General features: G+C 40.9%; 1 protein-coding gene across 2 annotated transcripts in view; it reads left to right on the forward strand.

The window, feature by feature from the left end:
• CD151 (CD151 molecule (Raph blood group)) overlaps window positions 1-13,343 on the forward strand; it is a 47,554-nt gene extending 34,211 nt beyond the window's left edge. For both annotated transcript variants that reach the window (XM_087716349.1, XM_087716353.1), the window contains 3 exons: window positions 2,714-2,866; window positions 5,851-5,937; window positions 11,065-13,343. In XM_087716349.1, coding sequence (XP_087572475.1) covers window positions 2,714-2,866; window positions 5,851-5,937; window positions 11,065-11,124 — 300 coding nt within the window. In that variant the 3' untranslated portion in view covers window positions 11,125-13,343. The remainder of the gene's footprint in view (window positions 1-2,713; window positions 2,867-5,850; window positions 5,938-11,064) is intronic.
• The last annotated feature ends 370 nt before the right edge of the window (window positions 13,344-13,713 follow it).

Below are 13,713 nucleotides of genomic sequence, written 5' to 3' on the forward strand. Positions count from 1 at the left end.
TTGTGAGAGTGTGTTGCTATAAGCCACCGCTATACCAAGTCTAAACAGGAACATCATCTTAACATCTATCCTTAGAAGATTTGCAGTGATTGAAAGGTTCTGCCGTTGGGCAGCAGGGCAGAGAGTGTGTGATAGCAGAGTGATCGTTCAGCACATGTTCCAAAGTGTTCAGAAATAAATGCAGCTGCATTTAAATTAACTTCCCAACATGCAGGGTAGGACAAGAAGCAATGGGTGGAAACTAACCAAGGAGAGAAGCAACTTAGAACTGAGGAGAAACTTCCTGACAGTTAGAACAATTAATCAGTGGAACAGCTTGCCTCCAGAGGTTGTGAATGCTCCAACACTGGAAGTTTTTAAGAAAATGTTGGAGAACTATTTGTCTGAGGTGGTGTAGAGTTTCCAGCTTAAGCAGAGGGTTGGACTAGAAGACCCCCAAGGTCTCTTCCAACTTTGTTATTCTATCCTATTCCTATTCCAACAGATTGCTGCCTAACAGTATAATAGAAAAGGGAATAAGCTGCTCTGAACGTGCTCAGAGATAATACATATATGTGTTCTGGATTCATGCCACAAACTGGAAACTTGGGATACTTCTGTGTAATCATGATATCAGATGGAAAAAGACTGTACAAGGAAGGGAGGAGACTCCCTTTGACCGCAATTGAACAGAAATGCTTGAGCATGCCATGTCTCTACAGGGAATTACATTTTTTCAGCAATGGTTCTTCCACACCCAGCTGATATATCATCCACTTGCAGGGAGGGTAGCTTGATATAGTGAGAACAACTAAAGTGATTTATTTATTGATTGAACAAACAGTGGAAGCCAGCATATGTCCATGAATAGGAAGCAAAAGCGGCACAACCCAGCATGGCTTTATATTTAACAGTAGGAGCTAATTACTGAAAAAGACTCCTAATATTCGGTATTTGTATCAAGTTCAAGACTTCATTAGTTCCAGATATTCCTCCATAGCAGGGATCTCAAACTGGTGTCGTCACATTTGTGTCACGTGATGTATCGAGACTTTCCCCCACTTCGCTAAAACGGGGTGGGTGTGGCCAGCACATGACATCTTATATGTTAAAAGTTTGTCTCCCCCTCCCCCTTGGGTTGTGAGCCGCCCTGAGTCCCCCCAGGGAAAAGGGCGGCATATAAATAAACTTCTACAATCTACAATTCTACAATGACGCATCCGGCCCACGGGCTGCGAGTTTAACACCCCTGCTCTACTGAGATGAAGTATTCAGCGCCAGAGGGAGGTTCAGTCTTCTCCTTATATCTCCCTCAGAGAGTGTTTGTTTGTTTCTTCAAATTCTATGGCCGCCCTTCTCCATCACTGGGCAGTGACTGAAAATATATTACAATTAAACATTTAAAAACATTTTAAAGCAATACAAACAGTGAAATCAGTTAAAACATTTACAACTTCTAATTCAAGATACACAAGAGCAAGTTATTTGGCCCGTGAGCAGTATAGCCAGGAAACGGAGCCCTTGACATATTCAGCGTCCCAGGCTTTGGAACATAGGCAGGTTTTAAAGGTCTTACATAAGACTAACAGGGCTGGGGCCATTCTGATCTCTGAAGGGAGGATGCTCCATAGAGTAGGGGCCACTGAGGAAAAAGCCCATCTTCTAGTCCCCATTAGCTAACATTCTTTGGCTGACTGCAGCATGCACATTCTGCTTGACGTCTCATATTTTTCTCAGTATAACACACACCCTTTACCCTCAAAAAAGAGGCTGAAAATCTGGGTGCGTCTTATACACTGAATACAGCATTTTTTGGCTCCCGAAACCCTGCCCCCTTCACCAAAATGACTGTGCATAGCTTGTAGGAGGCTTTCAGAGAGCTCCTGGGGGCTGGGGAGGGCAGAAATGAGCAAAAAATGGGCCTTTTTTGCTCATTTTTGCCCCCACCAGCCCCCAGGAGCACTCTATAAGCTTCCTAAAGGCTATCTATGGCCCTTTTTTGACAAAAAATGGGCCTGTCTTCACGGAAAACTAGCTGTTTTTTGCTTGTTTTTGCCCCCCCCCCGGAACACTCTACAAGTCGCCTAAGGGCTATTCATGCCCCCCCTTTTTTGAAAAAAAAAAGGCGTTTTGGGGAGGTTTGCAGAGTGCAAAAACTTTTTTTTTAATTTGCCTCTTCGAAACCTGGGTGCGTCTTATACTCTGGTGTGTCTTTTCCTCTGAAAAATACGGTAGTTGGTGGAGACGCTTGGAAAAAGGGGATCCCTTATGGATCCCAAGGCATCTAGGGCTTTATAATAATAACAATTGTATTTTTAATAGAACATCATTTGTAAAAGGAGGTGAAGAGAGCTGACTTTAGGGCAGTTTTGTTTTTTACAAAGTACTTTTTTTTTTTTGGAAAAACATTGGATTCCTAAAAACTACTGATACACATTTTTCTCGTTCCCAAACTGAAATGAGACATTGTAAGGTTCCAGAAACAAAGTGAACTTGTGGGAAGAGTTGCATAGCATAAGATGCATAAGAGATGCATAATGGCAACAAAAACAAAACATTTTTGTTTTGTTGTCTGGCTGGTGGGTTGTGTTATGTACTGACCTTTTTATGAAAAGTGGCCACAAGTTGTGCATACTTGAAGTTGTCAAAGACAGGAAACGTAATTTTGCAATTTTGGCCAACACGTCCTGCAATTTTGGTTTTCTCATAATGTCTTGCTGCCTGTGTTTTTCAGTTTAAGTGCTGCGGCAGTCATAATTATACAGACTGGAGAGAAAGCTATTGGTTAGGAGTTGAAACGGAAGGAAGGAAGGTCCCGGATAGCTGCTGTAAGACGATGACCCATGCATGTGGTAAAAGAGAACATCCTTCAAATATCTACAAAGAGGTAAAAAAATAAAGTAAAAAGAAATCAAATAAAACAGCCCTCTCCAGTTATTATTGTGTTACAAAAACACTGATGAGACCGTTGATTGATTCTGCTCTTAGATCAATCATATTTATTTTATTTATTAGACTTATATACCGCTTCATAGGGATTTCAGCCCTCTCTAAGCAGTTTACAATTTTTTTTAGCAAATTGAGTCAGCAACTTGCCCCCACAGTCCGGGTCCTCATTTCACCCACCTCGGAAGGATGGAAGGCTGAGTCGACCTTGAGCTGGTGAGATTTGAACCGCTGAACTGCAGATCACAGTCAGCTAAAGTGGCCTGCAGTACTACACCCTAACCACTGCGCCACCTTGGCTCTTTTAAATCATACCTTGGTGATTATGCATTTGAACATCATAACAACCGCCATGTAGAATTACAGTACAGGTAGTCCTCGATTTAGGATGGTTTATTTAGTCAATGTTCAAAGTTACAACGACACTGAAAAAAGTGACTTATGACTGTTTTTCGCAGTTACAACCTTTGCCGCACCCCCACGATCATGTGATCAAAATTCAGATGCTGGGCAACTGGTTCATATTTATGACCATTGCTTTGTCCCCAGATCACGCGATCCACTTTTGCGACTTTCTAACAAACAAAATCAATGGGGAAGCCAGATTCACTTAACATCCGGGTTATTAACTTATCAACTGCAGTGATTCACTTAGCAACGGTGGCAAGAAAGGTCGTAAAATGGGACAAAACTCACTTAAATGTCTCACTTTACATACATTTTGGGCTCCATTGTGGTCGTAACTTGAAGACTATCTGTATTTATCTTGATTATATTGTTCTAGAGAAGTAAATGTAAGCAAATAGATACATTCCTTAGCAGGACTGGCCCTATTCTTCTTGGCATACAAGGCCAAGAAGTTTAGCCTAGCTAGGCAGCTGTACCTCTCTGATCTTCACTAAGCCAGTATTTGAAGGGGACACCCAACAGGGAAGACCAGGACTATATGTTAGGAATGGGAGAAACATTCTGGAAGAAAACAGTGGTAACCTACTTTTGTTATTAAGAAAACAAATGGGAATATCTGAAACTGAATTTGCCCTAAAGAGTATTTTTCTTCTGTTTTATTGTGCATATAAGCTTTTCAGCATGAAGAATAGAGAAGTATATATATATATATATATATTAAAGTGCCCATTTCTACTCCAATCCTTTAGAATTGATTTAGGTGCAAAATTCATTTTTTTTTCACCGAGCTGGTTGATGCTTTTAGCCTCTAGGATACTTTGCTGGATGATGATGAAGCAGTCCCTTTCAGTGGGGCTCAGGGAAGGATTAAGGGATATGAAGGCACATGAATAACTTCTGCAACTAAGCTTGTTTGGTCATGCAGAAGCAGACCAAACTCTGCCCCAGGACACAACTGCTGACTGCTGTATCTGGGGGACCTTTTTTTTTAGCCCCTTATCTAAAATGTTGTGGAAAAGAGGCTCTTCTGAAAGAAAATCCCATCACAATTATCTGAATTTTCCCTATATTTTTCCCTGTATATTTCCCCTTTCTTTTTGTCTTTGTTTCTAAATTTTCCTTCTATCATTGCTGCTGTATAATTTTAAAAAAATAACTTAAGAAGGTTGGACTACTTTCAAAGACTAGCCAGTTTATTATTGTATAAGCTTTCATGGATTGCAAATTACTTCTTCCCAATTCACGAAAGTTTAGATGGTGGTAATAATAAAATGGGCTATTTTTAAGTTGTCACGAGGCACTGGCTTATTTTTGCTCCAAATGCTCAACCTAGCAACTCTACACAAATAAGTAAATAAGTAATGTTCCCAAAGACTTAGAAACAATAAGGAACCATTTCCTCTTGATGAGATTTCCTTCCAGCCAGTATTTGAATCTGACCTGCCATAAATAGGTTGAGAAACTCTACTTTGGCGGTTATACTACTTAATTTATTCCGCTGCAGTTGTTTAGCCCTGGGAGGCAATTGATAAAGAGGTTAAGGTGGAAAGGAACAATTCATGACTCCTGTCATAAATATAATCACTTGTTTTTATCTCTGCAAGAATTAGATTGTAAGAAACATGAGGCTAAATAGCCAGTGGGTTTGAGGGCATCTAGCAGCTTCATGGCCGAAGAAGGATCTGACCTTAGATCGTCTCAGCATATTTCTTGCTGGCTCAGTTTTAAAATCATGGGACGTACCTTATATCACTAGTGGGGTGTATGAGTATGAAATGAATAGAGAATGTTCGGACATCTCCAGTTGTCTGTAAAAACAAAAAAATGCTTGGAGTATAATATGCAACCACTTATCCTGATAATAGTTCTATGTCTGCAAGCTCTTGGAAGATCTGAAGGAGAAGCAGGTAAGACATCAAATGTAATATTTTCCAGAAATGCTAGGCTTCGCTGATCCCAAATTATGTATCAAGCTTTGTTAAGGTTATACTCCTGGTTCTTCTTCTTGTGCCATTATCTGTCATCAGGCACTGGCAATCATTTTGGCCATCCTATTTTTATCAACAGCCACATGAAAAAATGCTGTTGAGTGTTTCCAAACCCAGTCCCTTAGATTTTGAAGCCATGATGTTCATCTTCTGCCTCGATCTCATTTGCCTTCAATCTTTCCCTGGAGGATTAAGTGAAGTATGCACTATTTTTCTGGATGTCACATCACAAGTCCAAAATATTCTAACTTTCATTTTTTTATGGTTTTGATCATTTTCCTTGGCTTTCCCAATACTCATCGTTGAACCTCCTTAAAAACTTACTCGATACAAGGCTGTATAGCTTATCAGGAGATGGGGATGATTCTCAAGCGGATGACAGTTTTGCCACAAGTATCAACCTGTGCTTTACCTCATCCATTCCTATGTTTATGCCTTGAAGGATGTGACATCATACAGCATGAGAAGATAAAACCGGCTTAAGAAGATAGGTATGAAAAGTAACATCATCTCAATGTTTTATTCCCAGGGTGGCTGTATCACTAAGCTGGGGAACTTCATTCAGGAACACTTGATAATTATTGGAGCGGTGGGACTCAGCATTGCATTTGTACAGGTATGTAACCAGCAAGGACTGAATTATGCCTGCTCAGAGTTTGACAGGCCAGTTGGAAAGCCAACTTTGCCGTGGTGGTTGGTAATTGGAAGGCTGTAACCAAAATTGATACTATAAGAGGCTCAGTGCTCCAGTTAATTGAAGTAGGAGTAAGAGGTTTTTACTAAACTAGAACCTTGCTGAAGATGGCATGGTAATAAAAGGAAATCTTACTTATTCCCCTGCCTTAGAAATAAACCTGAATAAAAAAATACTTCTCAAGTACCATCTTCTCTAATGAATTTGATAAAATTCCAAGGAGAAGCTAACATGGAATCTTATATTTCTCTCAAAGGTATTTTTTTTTAAGCCTAAGTAAAAAAATTCAGAATGACAGTCCATTTAGAGTTCTGTCATTATGTGTGTCATAAAACCAAGATTTAAGTGAGAGAAAGCTTATAGACGTATTATATTGTGTTAATTTTACAGTTTTGTTATGGTTTTGGTGGTGTTTTTCATTTTTTTATTGGAGCTACCCAGAACTGGACATAAGATGGGAGGCTATATAAATGTTTTGAATAAATAAATATTTTTAAATATTTTAAATAAATGAACTACAGGGTTCATTGTGGCTTTTATGTATACCTCGACTAAAACAGTATATGTTTTAACAGTTAATAAGTTGTTTTCATCCATCATGGCTATCATCTTTGTTTTTAGGGTTTGTGGAGCCAAAATGTAATAAATTATGGGTATTTATTTATTTAAAACATTTATATAGCCCTCCATCTAATGTCCAACTTTGGGTGGCTCCAATCAAAAGTGAAAACAACATAAAAACTATAATAAAACTGTAAAACTAAAAACCGCATTAAAATATTTTTAAAAAACCAGCACCAAGATAAATGATAGATCATGATTTTGTAGGTAAATACAAAGAAACAAATTCATGTCAAAATATTTTTAAAATATTGAAACAATTGTTATTTTCTATATCTTCGCCCAGGCCACCGCCTCCCTCCCCCCGCCAATCATACATAAAAGTGTTGACCTGAACTTAACTTTATATTTTTACAACAGCAGATCGTTTAAGCTGAAACCTCATCTTACTTTACACTATATATGCGCTGGAATGTTCTCACCCTTGTGTCTTTTTTTGAAATCGAGTATTTCTGGATCCTGAAGATTTGTGGCTGTCATTTACTCTTACAGGCTGTGTGTTCCTCCAGGGCAAAGAACTCTTACGAAAAAACCCTGCAAAGATCTTATCCCCCCTTTAAAAAGAAAAAAGAAAAAGCCAGCCAGTATTTAAAGGAGGATAATTGGCTCCGAAGACTACACCAGTGGTAGTCAACCTGGTCCCTACCGCCCACTAGTGGACGTTCCAGCTTTCATGGTGGGCGGTAGGAGTTTGCTGTAACTCTGCTTTATAAATTTTATAAAGTAAAGTTACTTCCCTATTTTATAAATCACCATTACTGTGGAACCGGTGGGCGGTTAGTAAATTTTACTACTACCAGAGATACAAAAGTGGGCGGTAGGTATAAAAAGGTTGACTACCCCTGGCCTACACTCTCTCTTACCATCTAGAAATTTCCCTGCCTAAAGAGGATTTCTACTGTGTATGAATAGCCATGTGATTTCATGTTGTTTGGATGCTGGGTTAAAAATGATACAAGCAGCCCTATTTATGGATTGGAATCTGTTTTTCAATCTAGACCTCAATGAAAAACAGAGACACACTTGAATTTTTGAATTGTTTTAAATTGTATTTTGTTAAATGTGCAAATGGAAGTTCCAGTATTTTTTTTTCCTTTTTCAGGTGTGTGTGTGTGTGTGTGTGTGTGTGTTTTGGGGGGGGATAAAAGTCTTTTTCAGCAAATGTGAAAATTTATAGAGCAGTCAAACACCGCCCTCTGGTGTTAATATAGCACAACAACAAATCAATTTGCAAACCCCTGAGGAAGGAAAAGGTTTTGAACAGCTTCTTACAAATTCCCCTCATCAGAGGTGTAACCCACTGTGATAATTACATCCAGTGTCTGGGAAATTAGTAGTTTTCCATCATTTGGTATCTTCTCCCTGCACATTTCAAATAACTTTGGAGAGTGTTAGTTTTTTGTTTGTAGTAAAAAAAGGAAGCCTGCTGTGAAAATGCTGGAGAGAGCTCCATTCTTCTAAGAACAGTACAGTTCACTTGAGAATGTTTGTTAAATTGGATCTGCATGCTATGATGTAATCCAGGTTTTGCTTTTTTACAGTGCCATAGAAAGAAATGTCCCTATGCATAATATATTGATTGTCTTAAAAGCTCATTGCCATCCTATTCAGTTACTCCATGACTTACCAAGAGAAAATCTCCAGTTCCTTCTTCTAGGTCCACCTAAATGCACCCTCAGCATTTCTGATTATAGGATACTGTTCGATTTAAATTTATTTATTTATTAAATTTTTATGCCCTCCATTTCACTGATAAAGTGACTCTGGGTGGCTTATGGAAGTGGACAAGGCCATGGGAGCGGTAAGTGCCTCCACCTGCTTACTGGACCCGTGTCCCTCCTGGCTGGTTTCGGCCAGCAAGGAGGTTACATGAGGCTGGTTCCAGAGAATTATTAACACCTCTTTACAGGGGGATCTTTCCCGCAGTCCCTAAAGGATGCGGTGGTGAGACCCCTCCTTAAGAAACCTTCTCTGGATCCAGCTATTCTTAAAAACTATTGTCCAGTCTCCAACCTCCCCTTTGTTGGGAAAGTTGTTGAGAAGGTGATGGCCTTTCAACTCCAACGGTCCTTGGATGAGCTGATTATCTTGATCCCTTCCAGTCGGGTTTCAGGCCTGGTTACTCCACCGAAACTGCTTTGGTCGCGCTGACCGATGATCTCTGGCGGGCCAGGGATAGAGGATATTCCTCTATCCTGGTGCTTCTTGACCTGTCAGCGGCCTTCGATACCATCGACCATGGTATCCTTCTGCGACAACTGGGGGAGGTGGGAGTGGGAGGCACCGTCTTACGATGGTTCTCCTCTTACCTCTCAGACATGTCGCAGTCGGTGTTGGTTGGAGGACAGAGGTCGACCCCTAGGCCCCTCAAATACGGGGTGCCGCAGGGCTCGGTCCTGTCCCCCTTCCTATTCAACATCTACATGAAGCCGCTGGGTGAGATCATTCGCCGGCACGGGATTAAACACCACCAATATGCAGACGATACTCAATTGTATCTGTCCACCCCGTGCCAACTCAACGAAGCAGTGGAAGTGATGTGCCAGTGCCTGGAGGCTGTTAGGGTCTGGATGGGAGTGAACAAGCTGGCACTCAATCCAGACAAGACCGAGTGGCTATTGATGTTTCCTCCCAAGGGCAGTCCAGATTCTCCATCTATTAGCCTGGGGGGGTGAAAGTCTACACCCCTCAGAGAGGGCCCGAGTGGCTATTGATGTTTCCTCCCAAGGGCAGTACAGATTCTCCATCTATTAGCCTGGGGGGGTGATAGTCTACACCCCTCAGAGAGGGCCCGCAACTTGGGTGTCCTCCTGGATCCGCAGCTAACATTAGAATACCATTTGTCGGCTGTGACCAGGGGGGCTTTTGCCCAGGTTCGTCTGGTGCACCAGTTGCGGCCCTTTCTGGACCGGGAGGCACTTCAAATGGTCACTCATGCCCTCATCACCTCAAGGCTCGATTACTGCAACGCACTCTACATGGGGCTGCCCTTGAAGAGTGTTCAGAGACTACAGTTGGTCCAGAATGCAGCCGCGCGAGCGATATCGGGTGTACCTCGGTACACCCATGTTACACCTATCTGCGAGCTGCACTGGCTCCCTATTGGTCTCCGGACGCGCTACAAAGTACAGGTGATTACCTTTAAAGCCCTACATGGCCTTGGACCTGGATATCTGAGAGACCGCCTCCTGGTACATACCTCCCAACGTCCGATAAGAACCCACAGGCTAGGCCTCCTCCGGGTGCCGTCAATACCAGCTGGTGACCACTCGGGGGAGAGCCTTTTCTGTAGCTGCTCCGGCTCTGTGGAACGAGCTACCAGCGGAGATCCGGACCCTTCCCAGTCTCGTGGCCTTCCAAAAAGCCACCAAAACCTAGCTGTTCCAACAGGCCTGGGGTTGCTGATTTATAAATCAGGTCCAACCCCCAGTTAAGCCTAATGTATGTTGTGTTTTTTAAACTGTTTTTGTCTTTCCCCTATCTGTTATTTTATCTCGTATTTGTAAGCCACCCGGAGTCCTCCGGGATTGGGTGGCATATAAGCGCATTAAATTACGAATTACGAATGATAAAAAAGATAAATAGAAAAACAAAAATTTAAAAGTTTATAAGAACTAAGACCGGACTTATAAGAGAAAAGACCAAGAGACCGATGGTGACAGGTGAAATATTTTTACCCTGTTAACCATCTCCAGTAAATAGCACCATCCCCATTAAACTGTTGGCCTGGGAATTCTGGGAGTTAACATTGAAATCTTTATTCGCAATCATACCCTGTTTTCCCGAAAATAAGACTTCCATGGATAATAAGCCCAACCGGTCTTTTGAGCGCATGCGCTAAAATAAGCCCTCCCCCCAAAAATAAGCTTTTCCTGAAAACATAGCAGCAGCATGAAGTGACTGCGCTCGCCGCTCCTGCATAACAAAAATAATAAGACCTCCTTGAAAACAAGGCCAAGTGCTTATTTTGGGGGTAAAAAATAAGACCCTGTCTTATTTTTGGGGAAACACGATAGATTTTAGCAAAATTAATATAAAATTGCAGCAATCCATACATTCTGGGAATCAAAATCTACAGATCTTAACATTGCTAAATTTGAGAAACTGATTTAAACCAGGAGCCTGTTTGGTCTAGTGGTTAAGGTACCAGACTTGAAAGCAGGAGACTGTCATTTCAAATCCTGCCTTAGCCTGAAAGTCAGCTGGGGTGATTTTGGGCCAATCACTCTCTCTCAGCCCAACATACCTTATAGGGTGGCTGTTTTGGGGAAAATAGGAGGAAGAAGGTGTGTTGGCTATGTCCACCTTGAGTTATCTACAAAAATAATAAAGGCAAGGTATAAACAAAACAACTACATGGATCCATAGATGTTCTGGCTTAATATTATAGCCCTCTTCTTACTTATCTCTATTCTCTTTGTCTCCTAGATATTTGGGATGTGCTTTACTTGCTGTCTGTATAATAGCTTGAAGTTGGAGCCTTACTAAGAGCTCATGGATCACCCACCTATTCAATTCCTCCACTTTCCAGCCTGTCACCCTGACCATCTCTACAGCAGCACAGAACTATCAACTTTTCCAGGACTTTGCTGCTTCAAGGAATTTATTCTGGGATCATCCACTGCCTCTGCCAGAAATAATAGTCCTCCTTGAGTCAATAAGGAGGGAATTCAGTGCTTAGCTAAGTCATTTTTCTCTCTCTCTCACTCCAATGCAATGGAGGTATAGAATGCATTCTGGTTGAATTCTTTACGAGCACACAATCTGAATGAGATCCTCAAAGCTCCCAAGGACATGGTGCCTTTGTCTTTTCTCAAACCATCAATCAAGGTCTTTGAGCTCCGAGATATGACAACTAAACATTGTGTGCGTGCAGTAGATGCTTCTTCCTTTTCCTAGATACAGTGTCTATATGGAAGTTTTCATGACATCTTACCCAAGAGGATAGCTCTATCTGTTAAAAGATACTCTTACTGGAATTTTTTTTCTCCTAATTGCCTTACAGGATGGATGAATAAGGTACCCTGCATATTTTTCCCTTCAAGGAATATTTTTGTCCTGGAGAAGAATATGTGTTTCTCAAACCAAGTGAACTTATTTTGTTCATGCAATTAGAAATTTTGGACTTAAAAAATAAGAATCAAAAACTGATTTCCTGCTTGAGGAAGGGTGTTGAGATAATCCCATTTTGTGGTATGCATTAGTAACTTCATAGAATTAGATCCATTTCCAGAATGATATCTCTCTTCATTGGGGAAAATATATATATATATTATCAAGTTTGAAGATTGATATGAAAGTCTCATTTACCAGCCAGGTATGATCTGATAGGAAGAAATCCAAACTTTTGATCACCTTACGCTATGAGTGAAATTCATTAACAAAAAAATGTTGAGGACATGGTGCCTTTCTAAAAAGTGATCCTTAAAAATTGATCAGCAAAGCAAAAAAGTGATCACTACCTCTTTGCTGCCATCACAATACTCCATCTGGTGCTGTTGAGGCTGACCAGGCACTGGCTCCCATCACTGGATTTATTAGATTTCCCAAGAATTCATCCACATGGAGAATTCCTAGAGAAGATGCCTATCCTTTATAGTTCTCCAGGGTCTACTTGGTATATCCATTGCTAGAACATTTCTTGCCCCTTCCTACATCCCATTTTGGGTTTCAGGTATAAAGGTCTTTAGTTAATGCTCGTTTATTCCTCATCCACAGCAATGGGAATTCGACTGTGCTTTTTAAATTGTTCATTATGGATTGTTGTCCCTACCATCCTTGGCCACTAGCCTTGCCATTTGGGTTTTATGGGAGATCCAGTCCATAGTCCTAGTGGGCCACCAGATTGCCTATGCCTGGTTAACAGACTACTTGCCTGTAAGGTCTGATGCTTTGGAGCCTACCAGGGAAACTGGTGCTTGATTTACTTGGAGGCTGTTAGTATCATTTTCCAATTCCCCCCTCTCTTCCCTTATTGGTTCTTTTGACAGAATTGGCAGCGAGGGAAGTCACATGATCTGAAACATTTTCCCCCAGCCAGGACCAATCCACTTTGAGTGACCATATTCCCTACCCCACCACATTCATTCATTCTCACCGCATTCATTCATTCATTCTCTCAGAGAAAGGAAAGGTGGAGGAAAGTATTTTTTTTTTAAATCTCTCTCTCTCTCTTCTTTCTCTCCCCTTTTGTAGAACCTTACTGCAAACACCTAACATTAACTCACACTGTTCTGAAACACCCATGTTGTTGTTTTGAGTCCAAGAGATGAATGTTCAGAAGGCAAATGGGAAGATGAGAAGGCAGATCATCATCTGTGTAAATGTTCACACAGGAGTGGGGGGGGGGGAAACTATTCTCACTGTAAAGGTTGACAGGTCTTAAATTATTGACAGAAATTCATTTCTAGAATTAGGGGTGAATTATTTCTTGAATATGACATGGTGTGTTACTTGAGAAATGGGTTATTAACGAAACTACTGCTATGATAGCTTGAAATGACGTTTGACTACTGAAATGTACCCGCACATTGGCTAGCTTTCTTTTTCCCTTCTTTCTGGGAGTCATATAGTGCCATGGTATAAGCAGACCAGATATGCTGATTGGTAAGCTGTGTCTGCTCTTTTTAAAAATATATATATATGTATATATTAACCATGCTTAAATGCAGTTATGTTGCTGGCCAATAAAGTTAAATGTGTCTTTATTTGTCTTGTGTAATGCTGAACTGACCTCATATACAGAGCAACACATCTTCTTAGGATGAAATCTGGGCAGAAGGGAAGTTCTTAAGTGCTGTCCAGGACCCTCCTTAGCTCAAATAGAATTGCCTTCTGGGCTAATAAAAAAGATTCTACTGCTACCCTCTGCTCATGCATTTCAGAAATTCAGCTAATTTCTTCCTCTGAAATAATATCTGTATTAAAATGTTTTTCATAATCATTAGAGCAAATCAGGTCCCACTCTTATGTGATGGAGCAGAGTCTAACCATCTGCTGCTGCAGTGAATTCGTAAAGTTGCCAGTGGGTGTGTCTAAATACCCCGGTGACCTTGGATAATCTCATAAAGGTTGGCC

Source organism: Thamnophis sirtalis, unplaced genomic scaffold (assembly GCF_051295495.1).
Source record: "Thamnophis sirtalis isolate CommonGarterSnake01/CBP01778 unplaced genomic scaffold, rThaSir2_p1.2 scaffold_1, whole genome shotgun sequence".
NCBI lineage: Eukaryota > Metazoa > Chordata > Lepidosauria > Squamata > Natricidae > Thamnophis > Thamnophis sirtalis.